This window comes from Chrysemys picta, chromosome 18 (assembly GCF_011386835.1).
Source record: "Chrysemys picta bellii isolate R12L10 chromosome 18, ASM1138683v2, whole genome shotgun sequence".
Taxonomy (NCBI): Eukaryota; Metazoa; Chordata; order Testudines; family Emydidae; genus Chrysemys; species Chrysemys picta.
Genome location: NC_088808.1, coordinates 8,661,182 through 8,682,655, shown reverse-complemented (window position 1 = coordinate 8,682,655; position 21,474 = coordinate 8,661,182). Strand labels below are relative to the sequence as shown.

Sequence of the window (21,474 nt, the reverse complement as noted above, 5' to 3'; positions counted from 1 at the left end):
GATATCCTGGTGATGGCCATGGTGTAAGAACCAGAATAGACTACTGGGAGCGGGAGCTGGCAGGCCGTCCGTATCCACACATGCCTGGCGGGGAGGAGCAGACTTTACTCTCTTGGTAAATACTTTCTCTCTTCATTCCGCCTTCCCTGGAAGCTTTTTTAGCTCAATGGTGTTAAAGGTGGGTCTCGATTCCTGTCTCCTAAGCTTCCCTAGTTATAAGGCCCTGGAGCCTTAATATTTCACCCATCCTGCCAGGGGAAGATCTTTTGAACAGGAACTCAGTGGACTTCACCCTGCAGGACGTCAGGTGCTGGGGGTCTAGCATGTGCATTTTGGAAGCTGTCCGAGCTGCATGTGGCTGGTGCACTGTTAACGTCCTGGCTCAGGTGGCAGCCTGAAAGCTTGGAGCTCTTGTCTCTGGCACACCAGGCAGGCAATTGAAAATCTGGCCAGGGAAGGGTTACAGACCCAGCTGCCTACCCCCCAACAGCGACATGTGAAGGGGACTGGAAATGCCGCGGCTTCCTGTGTGGTTATTGACAAGCCCTTTGGTGGGATTATAGGCTTAGGGGCAGCAGCTGGAGATCATATAAAGGAGGAGATGGTGATAATTAGGTGTCTCTCTCCTTCGAGGAGGTACGGCGCTGGGGTAAGACGGTGCAGCTCTCTGTGGGTGCTTAGCCCAATTCTGTGTCCCCCTCTGTTGGATTGCATGGGTGGAAGGGGGAGGGGGGCTGACTGAAGTTCACGCTCCCTAAAATAGTCTCATCTTGAAATCACTGCCCCTCCCCCTCCATTGACACCCACTGGCCCACCTTAACCCTGCATGCCATCAGCCCTTCCTGAAATTCCTGCCCCACGGCTAGCCTGGCTGGGACTGAGAACGAATCATCCCCTATCCATTGCTGGGGCTATCTGTCCCCAAAGCCTAATCCCACTGAAACCCGTCCTTCTTGCCAAATAACCCTTGGCCCAATCCTGGGCTAGCTGGGAATGAGAACTCCTTGCCCTGAGACAAAGGCTCTCTGCTTTCTAATCCTGCAGGCCTCCCAGACCGAGGGATGGGCTCCCACGCTACCACTTTCCCCATTGCTCTCAAACCATGTCCCTTCACACCCTTGTTCTCCCCCGTCCCCGATTCCCTGTCCTAAAGCTGCAGAGAGGAAAAGCACTTTCTTCACACGTTTTCCTGGCCGCGGATGCTTTTCATTGCCTCCTGGGCCTGTTTTGGATGTGAGCCATGTAACGGGTGGAAGGCCTTGGGGCGAGCGCTCTCCAGCCGATGGGGAAATGCACACGCACCACAGATTCAAACTAACCAATTGTTTATCCAACAATAGACAACATTAAACCATTAAACCCAGACAGGACCCTGCCCATTCCAGCACAAATGAACCAACAGCCTCATTAGCGCGAGGGAAAGGAAATATTTTTGGGTAGCCGCAGCAGCCGCTCTAAATCAGTGGTTTCTGCTGATGGAAACTGCCTGATTGTTGACTTAATTGCGGACGGCGAGATCAGTCTAACTAGAAGAGGTTTCAGTGGCATTTTGCTAATCCAACAGGAGCAGTATCTTATTCTTGCTACATGCCCCTGCCAGGAGAATAAACTGGTTCCCTTGGGACTACAAATGACATTTGATTTGCTTGTTAACTAGCCCCCCTCTGGGCTACACACTTTACCTGGTTGGGGAATTGTCCTTGAGCGTGAGTGTGAATCCTGGTGCAAATGCTGCTCCCTTGTTATATAGATCCCATTGGGCTTATATGCTGGGCACGTGGATCCTAGCCCCAGTGCCCCCCCAGTAGACAGATCCCATTGCACTCGTGGCCTGTGGCTAGTGCCCAGGAGTTCTCTGTGCTCAGTGGCTGGGAAGAAGAGGCTCCAGTTGACCGGGTTCCCTCCAGACCATAGTGTGTTGGAGAACATGATTGGCTCGTGGGATCAAGAGGTGTTATAACCACACTGCAGAGCCATGCGCTCTCCTGGGCGTCAGTTCCACCTCCGGTGGAGCGAGGCTGCAGGGCTTGGATACTGCAGTGCTGGGTGCTATTGAAACCCAGGAGTTTCACCTCACAGGAGCTCTTTCCACCACTGCCCTCCCTCGGGTTTCCTGCGGGAGGAAGCCAATTTAAACCCTGCAAGCAGCAGCTACTCTGCAATTGCAACCCACGCACCTCCTGGGTGTGGTGTTCTGTCCCATCTAGTGGCACCGAGACCACTTAGAGAGAGATTAATGAGCCTGATCTACAGGCTTAGCTAAGGGCCATGTGGCTTTTAGCTCATGCAGTAGAGGCTCATGCATTTAGCTCCAGAGGTCCCAGGTTCAATCCCACCCGCCGACGACTGGGCTCTGTTGGTGTTACACAAGCAGGACTTGCTGTGGGTTGATTCTGGGTTTACCTGCCAGCATTTGGAGTCTGTGCCGTCCCCTAGTACATGTGGGGGTATAGTCCCACTATGCCACTCCACTCTGATGCTGTGGAGGACTTGCCACCATCCACCTGGGCCCTCGGCCGGGCTTTACGCTGGCCTAAAACCAGGGTGAATCTGATCGTTGGCCTTTTAACCCAATTCTGTCCCCTCCACACAGACAAAATCAAGGCAGGCTCTGCTACAGGGCCCTAGCGCACTACTATGGCCAGGGGGACACAGCAGCCTGCCTTCTCTCTCCTTCCCTGCCCCCACACGCAGTGAGAATGACACCCCGGCACCCTGGTGCCCGCATTCATGCTCCCAGCCTATCAGCGCCGGGGGCCCCACCCAGCAGGGGCCACATGTGTTACAATTCACACTCCCAAGCGTGGAGTGCAGTAGAACTCGCACACTCCAGGGCACTTGTGGCTGGATTCACACTCAGGGCCTGCAGAGACTGACAGGGGTAAGTTGTGCCCCTTACCCCTGCTGTGCCAGGGGTAAGTTACCTAGACCATCCCTGACAGGTGCTTTGAAATCCTAGCAGGTGCTTAGTGCCTGGAGTCACACTCCCAACGGGGAGCTGCTCTAATCAGCAGCGCCATGGTGGCAGGAAAGTGATGGCTCTGGCCTTGGGACAGGGGTCACAGCCCATCTGAGGCAAACTCCACCCACACCCGCCCAGGCTCCCGCTGTGTGTTGGAGTCAGATTGGAGCCCAGGACTCCTGCCCTCCCCTCTGCTGGCCCAGCTGGGCCTGTGCCAGCCCCATTGGCATGCGGAGTGCTGCCTCAGCCCAGCCGATCTGCACAATCCCTCCGTGCACGGACATGACATTTCCCTGAATTCATTAGCCAGGCGCTCGCAGCTCCGAGCCTCTCTCCTCCGGCTGTCGTTACCCATCTTCCCCCATCCCTGATTGACAGTCCCGCCGTGCCGAGAGACTAACGAACTATGAATTCTTTTGCTGATTTCTCAGGCTCTGCTGATGGCGTTGACAAATTCCAGGCTGTATTTTGACAGTTGATAATTAATTTTGGCTATAATTATAATGGGGGGGGGGGAACCCACCCACCCAATGCACCCAACATCTGGCACGCATTTGCATCGGAGACTGTCTGGTCTGATTTCGTGTCAGGGAGGTGTGCGCGCGCGATGGGGGGGAGCATCTTGATTTAACCCTTTCATTGCCCCCAAAGAGTGGAAGATCCCCCAAGGAAGTGAAAATATGATTGGCTCAAACCACCAGCTTGGCTCAGCTGAGCAAGGGGAGCGAGCCAAAGGCGCTGGGCTGCCGGGGCACGTGGGCTCCTGAAGAAGCATTTTGCTAGGGGGAAAGCATGGGGAGAAGGAAGTGAAATGGAAGGGAATGTGGAAAGGGAAGCGGGTGATCTCTTTGCAGCGATGCTGCAATTCCTGACCGAAAGTGAGGCCTGGGCCTGGAGAGAGGCCCAGATACAGCGAGGGAGATCCGCACACACCACCTCGCAGTCACTGCAGACTCAGGGGCAGTCCGGTCTGCGGCTGTGCCCACGGCGGGGGCTGGGCTCTGCACACCCCGAATGCAGACGCATCTCTCCAGCGCTAAGCTGTCCTGGAGCAGGGTTTGCCCTACTCACCAGGACAAGTCACAGGGGCAAGGCACCCACACGAGGCTGCTGTGGGAGCAGCTCCCACCCCAGCGCTGACAAGCCCATAGTCCAAAGAGTAACCGGACCCCCCGACCTGGAGAGCGAGCCTCAAACACTCAGTGGTGATCTCACACCGTGAGCAGCGAGATCACAGCCAGTGCACCTTACCAATGCGTGCGGGCTCGGCCATGCCCCACCCTCGTTGCTAGGCTACTCCCCAGGTAAGGGACTCCCTGCACCCCCTCCCCAGTCTAGCGCAGCTACGCACCACGACCATCACCTAGTCCTTGGGAGGCTCCATCCCCACCAATCCTTGGAGCAGCACCTCTGAAGACGGCCCAGGCCTGAGCAAAGACAGAGCCCTGAGAGATCCACTCACTTGAAAGGACGCTTCTCCCACCGTGGTGGCTCTGAGCACTTGACGCTACGTAGATCATAGGCCAAATTCTGCTCTCCACTAACAGGAGTGCCTCCTCCATTGAACGTAAGGGGGCTTGCACCCATGGACCGGCGATCAGTCCTTGCAGACGCTGCACCGGACTGGAGTGTATCCTCGCTTACAGCGGTGACGCTCCTGATTCCCAGCGGGGTGGGCGAGCGGAAAAGCCAGCCCTTTGGCTTCAGCAAAGGGCTGCTTTTAAAGGGGATGCTGCCAAGCTAAAAAACGTGGGCTGGTTACATCCCTTGCTCCCCTAAAATTCCCCACTGAAATCAACAGGAGGGTTGGGGACACACACATGGCAGCAGCAGGCCTCAGGGGTCCCTTGCATTATTAAAACAAACAAACGTAACAACAGTCCAATGCGTGTCAGCGGGGCTTGAACCCACAAAGCTACTGCTTGAGCCGAAGGCCTTGCCCGCCTAGTCTGCACGGGGAGCAGAAGCCGTTTCCCATCTGGGTTGCTTTGCTCTAGCTGTTCTGCTGGGATCTCCCATGCTGCAGGGGAGACCTTGCCACGAATACAAACCTTTGTCGTTGCAACTGAAAAGCTCCCTTTGCTGCAAACCTTTCTGTCCGTGTGAGGTTTTCCAAGATTCACCCTAACCCCGTGGGCAGCCTCTCGTGCTACGGCCTCTGCTTTGCTTTGTGTTGCTGTACAGTGCAGTGACTGTTTTTCCCCTTCCTTTGTATGCCTAGAACACCGCAGACCTGGAGGGAAGTGGAGAGGGACTCCAGAGCAGTATTAATGCCCTGCCGGACATCTCCCTGGTAAGATATCTCACCTTCTCTAGCCAGTGCTTCCTCAAATGGAAACGGATGCTGACTGAAGGCACTATCTTCTCTAATACGTTGCCCCATCACTAATCTGTGGAACTCACTGCAGCAGGGCACAATAGAAGCAAATAACATGGCATAATTAGAAAAAGGGACTCGGGGTTTGTGAGTAAGAACTGCATCCACGGTTACTGGAGCTAAAAACAGGACTATTCCTCTATCAATCTTCAAATTCCAGGGCATATTCAGATTGCTCCTGAGGTCAGGAAGAAACCTCTGAGGCGGGTCACTGGAGGTAACAGGACACCAGGCTCCGGGGGTGATGGGCCAGTTCTCAGGTCTCCAGGAGGGGAAAGGGCCCATCGTCCCACATAGTGGCGTCTAATGGCTTTTTGTTCTGGTTTTTCACAGGACGATGTTTCGTCTTTCCCTGAGGAACCGCCCGGCTTTAAGCCCCCACCTCCTTCTCCGGCTCAAACGCTGGACTCCTCCACTGCCCAGCTCCGAAAGACAGCGAAAGACACACCCCAGCGCCCTTCCTCTGAATCCTCCCACTCGGGCCTCTTCTTCGTGGCCCCTCCCAGCCCCACCCCGCCTCCCAGCCACCCCGATAAGGACACAGCCAGCGTGACTTCCACCTCGGCCTCTGCGTCCACTGCGGATTCTGCCTCGAGCACCGTCTACGCCGCCGTTTCCCCGGCCACTCTCAGCTCCAGGAGGCAGCTGGGTGCCCACTTGTCCTTGGTCAACCAGCACCCGATAGGCCCCTTCCCCAGAGTTCAGTCTCCAACCAGACTGAAGAGCCCATCTCCTGAGAGCACCCCAGCCAGTAGCCTCCCAGCACCCGCCTCTCGGTCCCCTCCCCATTCCTCGTCGCACCCGGAGCCAGACAAAGGCAGCCCACAGTCAGCGATCAACCAGCACTTTATCATGGTGGAGGTGCATCGGCCCAACAGCGAGCCAGACGTGAACGAAGTGAGATCCTTGCCCCAAGCCCGAGGTGGGTGGCTCTGCCTGCTGGACTGACCCCAGGGGGCATTGCCGGGTTAAAGAACCACTGTACAAATTGCCACTCAGGCGACTAACACAGAAGGGGCTTGTTCGCTCTCTGTTCCCCTGTTGCATTGCTCTGTTTGGACAATGAGACTAGTCAGTTTCATGCTTCTTTACAGCCACCCTCTAGTCAATTTGCATCTCAGATTCCCCTGATCTCACAAGGCCTGGATGTTAGCATTGCAAATGCCACAGGGGGCAGGAATTGACAGTGAATCCTCCTCTAAGGATTTACAGTGAGGTTTGAGGGCCCCGAGGGAAAAAGCAGGGCTATTCTACTGCCTCATCCAGGCAGCTAGAACAGGGACACCCCACTAGTCCCAAATCTGGGTTAGAAAAAGCTGAGAGTTTTTCTGAGACAAGAGAGAGCTAGAGGGAAGGGCAGGGAGAGACCCTTGAGAACAGCCAGTTGATGGGGGAGTTTGAGGACTGAGTCTTATATCTGTAAATACAGCCTTGCTTGAGATACTCAAAGGCATTTAGGTTCCTCATTACCATCTGGGCCTTTGTTATGAAGGGTTTGTCTGCACGGGAAAATTGACTGGAATAAGAATGTCCAAGGGGGAGCTACTCCAGAATAGCTACTGCACTTTAAATTCATGCCCTACCTTATTCTGGAATAACTTCCTCATGTAAGCAAGCCCTTTACTTAAACCGCAGGAAGGAGGTAAATTGGGGCAATGCCCAACGTGTGCCTGCGGTGGTAGAAGCAATGTTGCCAACTCTCCCGATTTTATTGCAAGCCCCAGCTGCTGGAGTCATGTGAGAATATCAGATTACAGGTAAAAAAAAAAAAAGAGTGTCTAGTTCTCCTAATTGCGAATCAAAGTTTGAAATCACCTTTAACGATAATAATTAATATGATACAATACCTAGCTCTTCTATAACTAGGTGTTGTATGATTATAATTATTAAATTTTAGGATCAAAAACTGAGAGGGCAAATCAGAAGAGTCCCATGTTATTGTTTTAATCCCATGATTTTTAAGCTGATTTCAGAGTGCTTGGCATTGGCAGTGCTGTCAGAGCGGGATGAGGGGATTGGCACTCATTACAGCACCCTGCCTCCCTACCACCTTGTACTCAGTGAACTTTTGTAAGTTTCCTCTAGCTTTCCAGTGCAATTTTACCTGACCTTTTCTTAAAGACCAAGCTCCGCTAGGCAGCTGATTGCATCTGGTCTCCTGGGCAAGTCTTGCTGCGTTTGGTAATAAAATCTGTTTCTGATGGAATTCTAAAAGAAAAGAGGAATAACCCCGGGACTTTTTCCATTAGTGTCTGGGCTGAGAAAAGCTTGCTTGGTAAAAAGTTAAATTTGGAGGCCAGATTTAACCAGGCATTGGTCCTTTAAACGTGTGTTTGGGGCGGTGGAGGGGGGTAAGAGAAGTGCAAAGGGGACATCAAGGGAAAGTTACCCAAAAGGAAACACAGGAGGTCCCAAAGGAGTTAGTTGCCATGTGACACCCCTAGAGTTGCTCTCACGCTCGAGTCAACTGATCTTCTACCTCATCGGCCCTCTGCCCTTTGTGGCTGGCTGAGGTGTCCCCGGGCTAGAATCCAGCTCCGGCGTGACCAAGACTCCAGGACTGGATTTCTCTGGCACTTGTGAAGTCAGAAGCCCCGATTCTCATTGTCACTAGGGCCTGTTTACGCTGTCAGTGACTCGCTTTACCTCCCGGATCCCTGTAAAGGGGCCTGCATGTAAATGAGAATCAGCCCCAAAGTTTGTCCTACTGTGTGACAGGCAGAGGCCTCCTGGTGATTCACTCAAAATACAGTTAGGGGAAACACCCGAACTGGCTTTCTGTGCCCACCTGGAATGGACTCTGGCCCGAGCCCCTGGGAACCCCAAAGGGCAATTTTCTATCTTCTCCTGCCCCCAGGCTCTGGAAACACTCCATGCAGGTGGCTTTGCTGCCCTCTAGTGATACCATCTACACACTGCAGATGTCACTGCTGGTGGGCGATGGATAACATGATTTTCTATTCGGTTCTGTTCTGTATAGGATGCTCTGCCTGTCCACCACCATAGCGTTGCTAACGGGTTCGTAGGGCCAGGTACAGCTCTGGATACAGCCCGTCATCCTCCTCCTCTTCCTCCCAGTCACGGTTTGAGTCCCCACCTGCAATCCCATTAAGAATGTTTGTTCAGATTTATTATTACTGATTATTATCCTTCCAGGAGCAGCAGAGGCATTAGCTGAGGTCAGGGTTCCATTGCGCTAGGCGCTGTACACAGATATAATAGGAGACCGGCCATGTCCTGAAGAGCTAACACTCTAAATACAGACAGACACAGGATGGGAAAGGAAAGGGGGTGGAATGACTTGCCCGCAGTTACTCAGCTGGGCGGTGGCAGATCCAGGGCTAAAAGCCAGTTCTCCTGACTCCCAGTCCAGTGCCTTATCCACCAGCGCATGCTGCCTTGCTAGCTCTCCTCGCACGCTCGGTGGCTTGGTTGGTAAGAAACTGACTTTTCATTGCCGAGACCCATTTCAAGTCCAGTTTGAGCTCTTGTTACATACATTCAGCCTGGACACTGACCTCGGTTCCCTGTTGCTGAGCCTGTGGGTGGAGGCACCTCCACGAGCCTTCTGCTGATAGACATCAGCCCAATCTCCTGCGCAAACAGGCACGGACACACAGACTCTCTCCCGGTTCCCGGCACTCCCCTAGATCGCCTCCCAACCACGGTCAAGGATAGCCTGACTGAGCACTGCATTCTGCACGTCACAAACCTCTCCCACCTCACCTTCCCGTCCCTCGCGTCTGTAACGTCCTGGGACAACCCTAACCAGGGGCAAAGAAGAGAACTCATCTCAGGTTCTACATGGGCCCAATGCCGGATAGGGCTTTGGGAGCTCAGTTAGTCCGTGGAGGGACCCAAGCAGAGTAGAGCTGAGCAATGAAGCTCATAGTCATTTACCTCAGTATCTTAGTACTTAATCATTTCAAGAAGCCCCCCCGTATCCTGGGGTCATTTCCCTCCAACAAATGTCCTGAAGACCTGGTAGAACCCCTCTACTTTGCAATGTCTCGGGGGCAGAACTACCCACTCTCTGAAGGTGTGTGTGGATGATGTCCATCCAGAACTGTGGACAGCCATGCCGGCACTTTGATTGGGTCTGAGTGCTTAACCTCTGCAGATGGGATTGAAGGTTCACAGTGGCAGAGAAGCGTTGCTGCGTGCAGGGGCCACGGGGAGACAAGCCTGCACTGTCTGGAGGAATGGGCTATGGGTGAAATTCTCCTCTGCAACGGGCTACCATGTAGCCTCTATGCCACATGGGACCTCGTCTGAGGGTTTAAGTGACATGTAGGTCTTTTGCTGGCCATCTGCATAGGGGTGAATTTCACCTAGACCAGGGGTCGGCAACCTTTCAGAAGTGGTGTGCCGAGTCTTCATTTATTCACTCTCATTTAAGGTTTCGCGTGCCAGTCATACCCTTTAACATTTTTAGAAGGGCTCTTTCTATAAATCTATAATATAGAACTAAACTATTGTTGTATGTAAAGTAAATAGGTTTTTAAAATGTTTAAGAAACTTCATTTAAAATTAAATTAAAATGCAGAGTCCCCCGGACCGGTGGCCAGGACCCGGGCAGTTTGAGTGCCACTGAAAATCAGCTCGCGTGCCGCCTTCGGCACACGTGCCATAGGTTGCCTACCCCTGCCCTAGACTGTCCTAATAGGTCTTTTCCATTGCTGAGTTCTGCGATTAACCATTTGATTGCTGCACAGAATGCGGCAGGGACTTCAGGTGAAAATATCTGCATTCAGCCGGGGGCAGGAACGCTGCCCCAGGGTAATGTCAAGGGGGACGTCAAAGGCTGCCCAGAGCAGCGGCAAAGAGGTTGGGCCCGCTGCTCAGCCTTTGCAGCGCATGGGAAATGCGGTTTCCCTCGTTAATGGCGCGTCTATAAAAACTGGTGATTTACACCCAATTTGCAGGTATCGTTTTTTATAATTTATTGCTGGTTAATAAATCTCATGCAAATGTATGCAAATGAAGGTCTTAAATCAGCTTGCCTGAGGCGCGATGCAAGCTGTTCGGCAGCTCGCTGTGTTTCTTGATGTGCGTCAGGCAGATAAGCTCAGCTCTGCAAAACTGGGGGGCTCCATTTCTCTGGGGTTTGGGGTCCTGCTTTCAACCCACTGAGTGCAGAACCCCCGACATTGGGCCTGGTGATTCATTTTCAAACAAGCCCCAAAGGAAATTCTGACTGTGTCAAAGCTCACCGGAAACTTCGCTGAAAACCTATGAAATTGCAAACTGACTGTGGATTTACTACAACCCCCATGAATTAGCCCCAGTTTGCTTGAATCTGGACCCATCTTCCTTCCAGAGACGGAGGAGGAGAACCTTTGGCTCAACGTGTGTTGGCTTTCAAGTTTGATTCAGTGTAGACGCTGCTTGGGCTGCCAGGAGGGCGCTGCCGTCGGCGTAGGTAATCCGCCTACCCAAGAGGCGGCAGCTAAGGGAAGGGAAGAATTCTTTCATTGACCGAGCGTTGCGTACACTGGGGGTTAGGTCGGCTTAACTACGTCTCTCGGGGGGGGGATTTTTCACACCCCTGAGCGACACAGCTATGCCAGTGTAAGTTCCCGGCGTGGACCAGCCCAAGCCTGTGATATTCATGTGACGTCTCCCTCCGTGCTGCTCTTTCCCTCCTGCTAATAGCCCTGGTCCCGCTCTTCCCCCAGCCTCCACGCTCTCCCAGCTGTCGGACAGCGGGCAGACCCTCAGCGAGGACAGCGGGGTGGACATCGGCGAAGTGGAGCTGAGCGGCAGGGACAAGAACCGGCAGCAGATCCCTGGGAAAAGCCGAAGCCCCAAGGAGGCACCGAGAAGTGATGGGCCAGCAGAGGCAGCCTCCAAACCGGTGAGGCACGCAGCAGAGCCAGTTCAGGCAGTGGGACACATCTGTAGTTGTTGCTGGGCAAAGAGACAGGCTGCGCATAAAGGTACCGCACGTCTCATCCCTGCTTGGGGAGGCAGGACTAGAACCTGGGGCCCTTCATGCTCTGGGTCTACATGGCAGTCAGAGGTGTGACGGCAGCACGCGCAGACAGGCCTGAGCCAGCTTTGATCTAGCGAGGTCAGATAACAAAGCAGCAGCAACACGAGCCCAAGCAGAGCGTCCCCAGGGTCCCAGGCGGGCTTGTAAAGTCCATGCTGCTGCCACTTCGCTGCTCAGGTACGTCTACACGTGCGGCCGTCACACTCCTGATTGCAGTGGAGACGTCGTACCCATAAGCATGCAGCCCTTTGCCCTGGAGATGATGGAGCTGCTAGCATTAGCTGACCCAGCCACTGGTCCTTCACTCAGAGGCCACGTCCGCCCTGCACACAGCTGGCAGTGGCTTTAGGGTATGTGTAGCTACCTGCCACGGAAAAGCAGGCTGCGTCCACACTGTGGTGTGTGGCTACCTGTGACAGGGAAAGGCTGAGGCAGAAGGACGCTCCATTGTAAGCAAGACTCAAGAAATGATTCTTCCACTCTACCCCGCACTGATTAGGCCTCAACTGAAGTAGTGTGTCCAGTTCTGGGCACCACCTTTCAGGAAAGATGTGGACAAATTGGAGAAAGTCCAGAGAAGAGCAACAAAAATGATTAAAGGTCTAGAAAACATGAGCTATGAGGGAAGATTGAATGAGACTCTGGGTTTGTTTAGTCTGGAAAAGAGAAGACAGAGAGGGGACATGATAACAGTTTTCAAGTATGTCAAAGGTTGTGACAAGGAGGAGGGAGAAAAATTGTTCTTCTTAAGATCTGAGGATGGGACAAGAAGCAATGGGCTTAAATTGCAGCAAAGGCAGTTTAGATTGGACATTAGGTAAAACTTCCTAACTGTCAGGGTGGTTAAGCACTGGAATAAATTGCCCAGGGAGGTTGTGGAATCTCCATCATTGGAGATTTTTAAGAGCAGGTTGGACAAACACCTGTCAGAGATGGTCTAGATAATACTTAGTCCTGCCTTGAGTGCCGGGGACTGGACTAGACGACCTCTCGAGGTCCCTTCCAGTCCTATGATTCTATGGTTCTATGATTGCTAAAAATAGCAGTGAGGAGGCGCTGTTGGGCGTTGAGAGGGCCATGCAGGGTATATAGCCTGGGGATTGTGGCATGTCTGGACTCTGTTTGCTTTAACCACGCCCCACCATCTAGTCTGCTATTTATCCCCGTGCTGGGGGCGTGCAGCGTCCGTACTCTCCACGCCACCATAGGGAGTGTGCAGTGTAGACGGACCCATACACACAACAGCAGGCGGGGAGGGGCCGGAGCTTGTAGTACTGAGGTGCTGGCCGCCCAGCTGCCGTGCATGGGGAGCCTCAGGGCCGACGGCCTTTTGGAGACCATCCTGCTCCGGCCGCCCCCAGGATGCTGCGATGTCCCACTTCAGTGGCGAAGCCAAGGATTGTGGAGCTCTGCAGCCCAGAGTCTCATTCGCATCAGCCAATCAGCTCGTTCCGCTGCTCTTCCCACCAAGTCACTGAACAGGCTGCAGGGCCGTGGCCAGAGGGATCGCAGGCGCCATGTTCCTCCGCCATGGAAAATGGCCCCATACAAGCACAGCTAGGCAGGCTGGAAAGGGTTAACCTGCTTGGCATAGGGTCCCCAGACCAAGGTCTGGTCTCTCTGGGGGCGGGGCAGGATGGCCTGGAGAGAAGGCTCCCCACCCACCCCTCCTCAGTCGCGTTGCTGTCTCTCCCTCCACAGCCTGGCCTTCTGGAGCCCACATCATGTCTGATTCGAGTGGCGAAGAGCGCGCCGACCCTGGGGATCGCCATCGAGGGCGGCGCCAACACCCGGCAGCCTCTGCCCCGGATAGTCACCATACAGGTACGGTGCGCTGGGAACGGGAGTAGTCCGATGCAGATGCTCCTCTGTGGCTCTGAGCTCTGAAAGGTCTTGTGAGATTTTCACACCTGGGTTCTTCTAACAGGGACACGCCCAGAATCCAGCCTCCCTCCTGTCTTCTACACCTGCTGGGCTTATCGTTCCCCTCACCAGCAGATGGCGACAGAATGCTGGCTGTTGATTACGTCGTCCCTCTCATATCAGGGTGGGGCCACTTTTCAGCTCTTCCCGTCTCCAGCAGAGGGCGAGCATGTTCTCAGGGAGAGGAGAGTATAAAAGTCAGCTAGGTCCAGGAGAGGAGGCTCACCTTGCATTTCCCCTAGGGGATGAGATTGTAACTTGGGGCTTGTCTACAGACACTTAGTCCATGGCACGCTGGGGTGTGAAGCTACCCCACACTAGCATGCCGAGCACTAAGTGTCCATCTGGACCCTGCTGCGCACTAACCGTTCCTTGGTGCACTTTGACCTACTCCAGTCTCCAGGTGAGATAGATCAAAGCGCACTAAGGAACTGTTAGTGTGCGGTAGCAGGTCCACGTGGACACTTAGTGTGCAGCAGGCTAATGCAGGGTAGACTCACACCCCAGCCTGTCTTGGACTAAGTGTCCATGAGCAGTGGTTCTCAACTAGGGGTACGCGTCAGCGCTCTTCCAGGGGGTCCATCAACTCATCTAGAGATTTGCCTAGTTTTACAACAGGCTACAGAAAAAGCACTAGCCAAGTCAGGGCAAACTAAAATTTCATACAGACAATGACTTGTTTATACTGCTCGATATACTATACATTGAACTGTAAGTACAGTATTTATATTCCAATTGATTTATTTTATAATTATCTGGTAAAAATGAGAAAGTCGGCAATTTATCAGTAATGGCGTGTTGTGACACTTTTGTATTTTTATGTCTCATTTTGTAAGCAAGCACTTTTTAAGTGAGGTGAAACTTGGGGGTACGCAAGACAAATCAGACACCTCAAAGGGGGACCGTAGTCTGGGAAGGTTGAGAGCCACTGATGAAGACAAGTCCTTGAGCTGGTTGAATAACGGGTTTTTCAGTTCATTGGCAAGTCCTACAAATTGAAACACAAGATTGTTTTGGTTCGAACGGAAAATGAAAACTTGTTGAAAGTTTCAGTAAATTGAAATGTTAAAAAAAACGAGTTTAGTGTCAAACTAAACATGTGGGGCATTTTTAAACATTTTAAAAATAAAATGAAAGGCGTTTTGAAACATACAAGTCATTTCAAACCGACAAATTGAAACATTGCGTTTTGAGAAGGTCAGAATGGATGGGAAACCAACGTGCCTTTGTGGAATGTACCGAATCTGCATGTGTCACTGAAAAAAAAGGCTTGAGAGGAAAAAGTTTGCCCTTCTCTGATTGTAACTCTGCAGCCCTGCCCCCTTGTGCTCAAAAAATGAAGCGGCAGATTTCACTTCAGCTGCTGGGGTGGCCGTAATACTCATTTGAGTGATGGCTTTCCAGCAATGCCGGCAAAGCTGTGCCCTTCGTGGCTGGGTGTTTGGTATCCGCTATTCATGCACCTCCAGTAAAGCTGGTTCACTGAGGGAGCAGCGTTGATATTATACGAGCAGCCAGGCACCACAATGTGCAAAAAGCAAAGCAAACAGTTCAGACGACCACTTGTCCAGACTAATCCGTGAGTCCAGCTAAATAACAGCATATTGCACGTAACAAATACTAACGCAAATGCAGCAATCGGGGGAGCTGGCAAACCAAAGACCGCACAATGCTATTGGACCAGCTCTGTTATTATCATTCATTCATATCACAGTAATGCCAAAAGAGGCCACCAGAGATCAGAGCCCCACTGCACCGGGCGTTGTACAAACACACAACGAGAGACAGTCCCAGCTCAAAGAGCTTACAGAATGAATAGACGCAGGGAGGGAGATGACAGAGAGGTGAAGGGATTTGTTGCAGGCCAGAGCTGGGATTAGACCCTGGGTTTCCTGTGTCCTACTCCGATGTCCCAACATCCTGGGCACTTTCTGTAAAACTAAGGCTAATCCAGGTCCACTGGCCAGATCACAACCCAGGGAATTACATTCTGCCTCTTTAAAGGTCCCTATTTTTCGACTGGATACAGTATTCTTCACTCTTTGTCCTAAACTGTTGTGTAATGTTGCATGGAGCTGTTAAGCAGCCATTGTGCCCCAGAGGTGGCTGCATTTCAGAGTGGGCTAAGGCCTAGCTCCTCAAAGGTATTTAGGTGCCTGAGTTGAAATCAGTGGGAGTTAGGCACTTAAATACCATTCAGGATCTGGGCCTAAGCGACCCCTGAAGCATTTGGGGATAAAGGCTGCTATATACGTGAGCACTTCCCTCTCGTCTGTTCCTGCCCTGCCACAGCGAGGAGGATCTGCCCACAACTGCGGGAAGCTGAAGGTGGGGCACGTGCTCCTGGAGGTGAACGGCACGACGCTGCGGGGAAAGGAGCACCGGGAAGCCGCGCGTGTCATCGCCGAGGCCTTTAAAACAAAAGAGAAGGATCACATCGATTTCCTGGTCACCGAGTTCAACGTCGCACTTTAGGGGGCTCGGCAGCCCCCGAGCCAAACGGATAGAAGAGCGAGGGAGCTGGATCGGACGGGGCTTCGGGCGGATCGGCATGCGGGTTAACACGTGCACCCATACGCCCCAGCACAGAAGCCACCCTCCATGGCAGAGCTGGCACTGTCCCCTGCCCAGCGTATGCCCGCTCACACACACACACAAACACATGTTCCAGGTACAGAACATGGGCGGCCAGCCCTGGGCTGCCCCAGGCAGGTGCTTTGCGGTGCTCTGCTTCTGGGGCTGACAGCAGCGGTGCCGGTGATGGGCCCCAGGGCTGAGAAGGACTGCGGGAGAGTGTGGGAGCAAAGGGAGGGAGGGGCGAGGAAGCAACGGAAAGTGTGGGAGAGAGGAGAATCCTGACTCTGGCTGATCCCTGCATCTCCTGCCTGGGCATTTACTCTGGGCACTGCCCTGCCTCTGTCTCTCTTCAGTGGTTCAGATTCATTTCCCAGTTTAAGCCATATTCCAGATGGTCTTTCCCTGCACCTCCTCCTCGATGTGGGGGTAGGGAAGCCAGCCACATCCTTGAGAGCTCACCCCCCACCCTGCCCCTTCCCCCACCGCCCCACCAGCATCTCTCTCCCCTCTGTTATTCTGCCTTCCTCCGCACAGAGAATCCCTCCATGCCTGGGAGATCGGATGGGGTCAAGCGGTGCGGGCCATAGGTGCAGGGTGCCCCGCCGTGCAGTAATGTTAGTGCAACACGTGCTGTGCAGGGGACTCCACGGCTGCTAATGGCATAGTGAAGTGGGAGTGGGGGGAACGGGGGAGAGATTTCTTTGGTGATCACTGGTTTAATGTCTTCTCTCGGGGGCTTGTCCGCTGTGGGCTGGGTGGCAGGCATGTGGCACAGGGCCCCATCAAGGCTCCAGGCCTCGTGTCCCAGCGTGTACAGCCAGGAATGGATGCCTTGTAAATTGCCAGCAGTGTCAGTGTATTTATATCTACAGAGCTTGTGCTTTTAATTTTTCAATAAATCTAACGGGTTCGAAAAAAAGTCGGCTGGCGAGTGGGCGCCTCTCCCGATCCTGGCCGGCTGCAAAGGTGTGGCAATCAGCTCTGAGCAGGGGTGGTTGCTCTCTGTGTTTCAACAGTTTGTACCCAGGGGTCCCCAGTCTAAGCGTTGTTATTGTTGTTTGCATTGCAACGGAGATCAGGGCCCCATTGTGCTCAGCGCTACACAGACACAGCGCAAGAGAGTCCCTGCCCCGAAGAGCTCGCATTTAAATAGCCAAGACAGACAAAGAGTGGGAAGGAGAACAGAGAAACCTGGGTGCACACCCTATGCCATGCATTCATTCTGCAGCAGCGCAGGCACTGTGTGCATGGGGTAGTGCATGTGTGTGTGTGTGTGTGTGTGTGTGTGTGTGTGTGTTTGTGTGTGTGTGCAGATCACGTTTGTGCCACGTGCAGTGTGTGTGCAGTGGAAATGTGTACCACAGGCGTGTATGTGTGTGAGTGCAGAGCATAAATGTGCTGCATGCAAAGGGTGTGTGTGTGTGCGCGTGCAGAGCACAGAAGTGGCCATGTACAGGGGTCATGCATGCTGCACACATATTCCCTCTCCTCTATTCTGTGTTCTGTTGTGCAAGCCAGCAAGATCCTTGCAGGCTCAGCCCTACTCCTGAGCAAGCCAGGGACCTTCCCATTCCCGTGCTGCTCCCAGCACCTTATCAGGCAGGCCCCCTTGGCGATGGGTCAGTCCTCTCCCCACCAGTGGGAACACGGCTGCCCTCTCCCCCTAAGCCAACAGTCAGGACAGAAACCTCCAGCCCTCGGGCCTGAGTCGCTGCCAGCAGGTGGGGACCGTGTGAATGTGGGGGTGGGGGGGATGCAAACATTCTCTCTTCTCCTGGGATATATTACTAAGCCCTGTCGCTGATCTGGCCCCTGGGGGTGTCCACAGAAGAGGTGGGCCGCCCTGCGCACAGTTCCAGGGCTGTCTGACTGCCCACGGCATGGCTCTCAGACTGCCCAGGCCGCTGGACCCATCACCAGGCCCAGCTGCAGACAGTGCGTCACAGGCTGTGCCCCCAGAGGTGGGTTGAAATTTAAAGTGTGATCTTTGCTGCTCGTGCTCTCTGTGGAGAGAACTTGAGTCTTCAGGGAAACCGGGACTAGGGTGACCCGATGTCCTGATTTTATAGGGACAGTGCCGATATCTGGGGCTTTTTCTTATATAGACTCCTATTACCCTAGGGTTACCATACGTCCGGCTTTTCCCGGACGTGTCCGGCTTTTTGGGCCTCAAATCCCCGTCCGGGGGGAAATCCCAAAAAGCCGAAAATAGGAAGGGGCTGGCGCCACTGGGTGCTGGGCCGGGGGCCAGGCCAGTGCCGGGGGTGCTCGGCCGGGGGCCGGCCCGGGGACCGGGGGTGCTGGCCCGGGGGTGCTGGGCCAGGGCCGGGGGTGGGGGTGCTGGGCCGGGGGCTGGGGCCGGGCTGGGGGCTGGCGGAGCGGGGCCAGGGGCCGGCCCGAGGCCGGGGGTGCGGGGCCGGAGGCCGGGCCGGGCCCGGCAGTGCGGGGCCGGGGATGCTGGCCCTGGGGTGCTGGCCCGGGGGCTGGCGGTGCTGGCCCGGGGGTGCTCGGCCGGGGGCTGGCCCGGGGCCGGCACCCCAGGGCCCGAGCCAAGCCAGGCTGGAGACGCTGGGGCCAGGGCCGGCCGCTGGAGGGAGACACTCGGTTGGGGGGGCCAGACTGGGCCGCGCCTCCTGTCCCCCCCCCCCAGCTTACCTGCTGCCTGCTTCAGGCTTCCCGCAAATCAAATGTTCGCGGGAAGCAGGGGAGGGGGCGGAGTTGGGGCGGGGACTTTGGGGAAGGGGTGGAGTTGGGCCAGGGCCGGGGCCCTGTGGAGTGTCCTCTTTTTGGACACTCAAAATATGGTAACCCTATATTACCCCCCATCCCGATTTTTCACACTTGCTGTCTGGTCACCCTAACCGGGACATCTCTACGGGGGGCACATCCCAGGGACGCACATCCCCTCTTCCCCTAGCCCCCTCCGCAATCATACGCTCCACTTCTGGCCAGGCCCGTGTAGTGTGGGGAGAGGGAAAGTCACACACAATCTCGGGCCATGCAGATGGCAGGGGGCGCGCGAATGGCTTTGTAAGGAGTCGGTTAAATCCCGTCTCACGGTGCCCTCTGGTGTCTCCCAGAAAGATAACCTGAGAAAGCGCAGCAGCACCAGACAGACCGTGTGCCCCACCCAGCAGTGTACTTAGAACCTCGGGCGGTCGGGCAGAGAAGAACAACCGGAGGGAACGTGGCAGCTGCTCACCGAGGAGCTGCAATGGGGTGATTCTGCCTTCCAAGAACACATGAAGCCTGCAGCCGGCGCCGGCTGTAAAGATGGCATCGGATAGCGGCTTCTCCAGCCCAGGAATCAGAGCCAAGGCCTCTCACGTGCAGAAGCGTTGGGTTACCTGGCAGCTGTTGGGTTCTCTGTGTCAAAAGGAGTTTACTGGTTCTCAGACCAGATCTGCGTATCTCCAACACCATCCTCAGCTCCCCCGTCCCCCCCACGAATTTGCCCCCTGATGGCACTCTCAGCAAAGAGGCCAAGGGTGAAAAGTGCCACAGACACTGAGCTTCTCCCTCTGGGTCAGTGGTTGGGCACATGGGCGGGGGCACCTAGGGGATGCCTGTCCTGCCACTGCCCACCCTGTACCCATTGCACAGAAAGCCAGAGGGCTCCAGTCTCCTGTGCAGTCAATACAGCTAGGAGCCAAGTTTACATTTAAAAACAAGGATTCAGCTCAGAGATAGACCAACAGACCCAGAGACGAGAGTCCAGAGCTAGAATTCCTGCCTGGGCTGCACAGTTTGACCGTCCCTGGCAGGCAGCCCAGTACTGCCTTTCCTGTCAACGTATCACCACCCTGACCTCAAGGGTCCCTCACTGGTGGGCCAGTGGGTGTCCAAACTGCCCACGCAAAGGTCCCCAGCACTGGCTCCAGGTATTGACTCCAAGAACCCGAAGATAACTGAGGATGCAGCACCAGCCCAAGCAGCGGCCTTAGGAACCTCGGAAGAAGAGGGATGCAGTTAATAATCAGCTTCAGATACACGAAATCTCATGGCAGGGCTTAGAACTTTCCCTGCTCCTTTGGGCAGCCAAGGGCATCTGAACCCCCCCCCCCCGCCCCCCCCCGTCCCAACAGCCCAGCCCAGCCTAGCCCAGCCAGCCACATGACGCAGAGAGGTTATTGGCGCTTGCTGAAGATTCAGCGAGTTTCTCTTTCTCTGCCTCAGGGTTTGTTAGCGTGTATTGCTCACGACAGCCAGGTAAGAGTGATCGGCACCTTTCCAAGGCGGGTGCCACAGCATCCTGTCTCTGACGCGCCGACCTGCCTGGTCTGCTAAATATTATCTTCTTCTCCACCTCCCTGCCGGGAGCCCTGGGTCCTTTTCTAATCAATCGCTTAGGATCAATGCACCACAGTGGCTAACTTTCAGGCGGTAAATAAGCACCCCGGCTTTCGCAACAAGCCAAAAATCAAGCTCATCCCATTTCAAAACGAGGCCAAAACAAGTCAATCCCTAAGAACCCCAACACTCTGTGTGACTAGATCCCCCCGGCGTGCAGTCTGGCACTGGAGTGGGCCCGCTGTGCACCCCTGACTCTCTCCCCACCTGGCCCCTGCTTGCCGGGAGCCGATCAAAAACAAGAAGGAACAAGCTACAAGCCAAAAATTAGCCGACAAGCAACTCACAAGCCAATTAAGCCAAAAACGAGCCCAATTTCTGCGTTTTTTTTTCGTGGGGTTGGCATGTCTACAATGCACCCTCTGCTGGCTGGAAGGTGCAAGTGTTGCTCATGGGAAGGGGGGAGTAAGATCACCTGGTAAGTACAGTAGGTGCGTTTGTTTTGGAAACCAAAAGTAGTCACCAGTTCTGCTCCGAACCATGATGCCCTCCACTAGCTGGGCTCACATTGAAGTTGTTGTGTGCGTATGCAGCCCCAGATCGCTTTGAGCTGCGGCCCTGACACAGAGGTACATGCAAAGCATTGCCTCCTACGACTGATTCATTCAGTGCTTCCTATATCAAGGGCTCTTAAACTTTTCCACTGGGTGGGCCATATCTTCCTAGAGAGCCTGTCTCCCCGCCCATTCACCACAGTGCAGACCAGCTCCTCTCCTGTTCATGAGCCCACAGCAGCCCTCTGACAGCGAGTGCTGAGGTGGAAAAGTAACATTGGGAAAGTGATGCATTTTTAGATGTCGTTCATGCATTAAGTGGACGTGCGTCGAAGCAGCTGGAAATGAAGTGAGCCAGCCCCATGGACTGCTAGCAAGTGCTCCACAGAGAAGAGATTGGGAAACATTGTCCTCAGATAAAACACTGGGGAGGAAACCAAACTGCGCGAGTGACTCTCCTTGTACGGTGAACAATAGTTTCTATGGGAATGAGCTTTGTGTGTGTGTGTCTATCTGTCCGTCCCCTCTACTGGCTGGAATCAGGACAACTCAGCTGTGTGCCAAAGGCCCTGTCCTGGTGAAAGCAAATGGGGATTCTCCTCCAGCTCAGGTCGTAGCAGGAGGAGGGGGATAGGGAAGAAGGGGGTAGATGGAGAGGAAGCAGAGAAGAAGCAGGGAGGAGGGGGTGAGACAGCGGTGCTCCTTTGGGACAATGCTTAGCCAAATCCCAGAACGAAGCACGTGAGAGCTGGGGACAGAGCATGCTGTACCCTGGGGATCCGGCTATGGAACAAAC

The 21,474-nt window shown here is 54.3% G+C and overlaps 1 protein-coding gene across 2 annotated transcripts in view; it reads left to right on the top strand.

Annotated features, from left to right (window-relative positions):
* WHRN (whirlin) overlaps positions 1-16,753 on the top strand; it is a 102,772-nt gene extending 86,019 nt beyond the window's left edge. For both annotated transcript variants that reach the window (XM_042859688.2, XM_065571963.1), the window contains 5 exons: positions 5,184-5,255; positions 5,673-6,261; positions 11,018-11,196; positions 13,036-13,158; positions 15,550-16,753. In XM_042859688.2, the coding sequence (XP_042715622.2) occupies positions 5,184-5,255; positions 5,673-6,261; positions 11,018-11,196; positions 13,036-13,158; positions 15,550-15,732 (1,146 nt within the window). In that variant the 3' untranslated portion in view covers positions 15,733-16,753. The remainder of the gene's footprint in view (positions 1-5,183; positions 5,256-5,672; positions 6,262-11,017; positions 11,197-13,035; positions 13,159-15,549) is intronic.
* Positions 16,754-21,474: the final 4,721 nt, after the last annotated feature.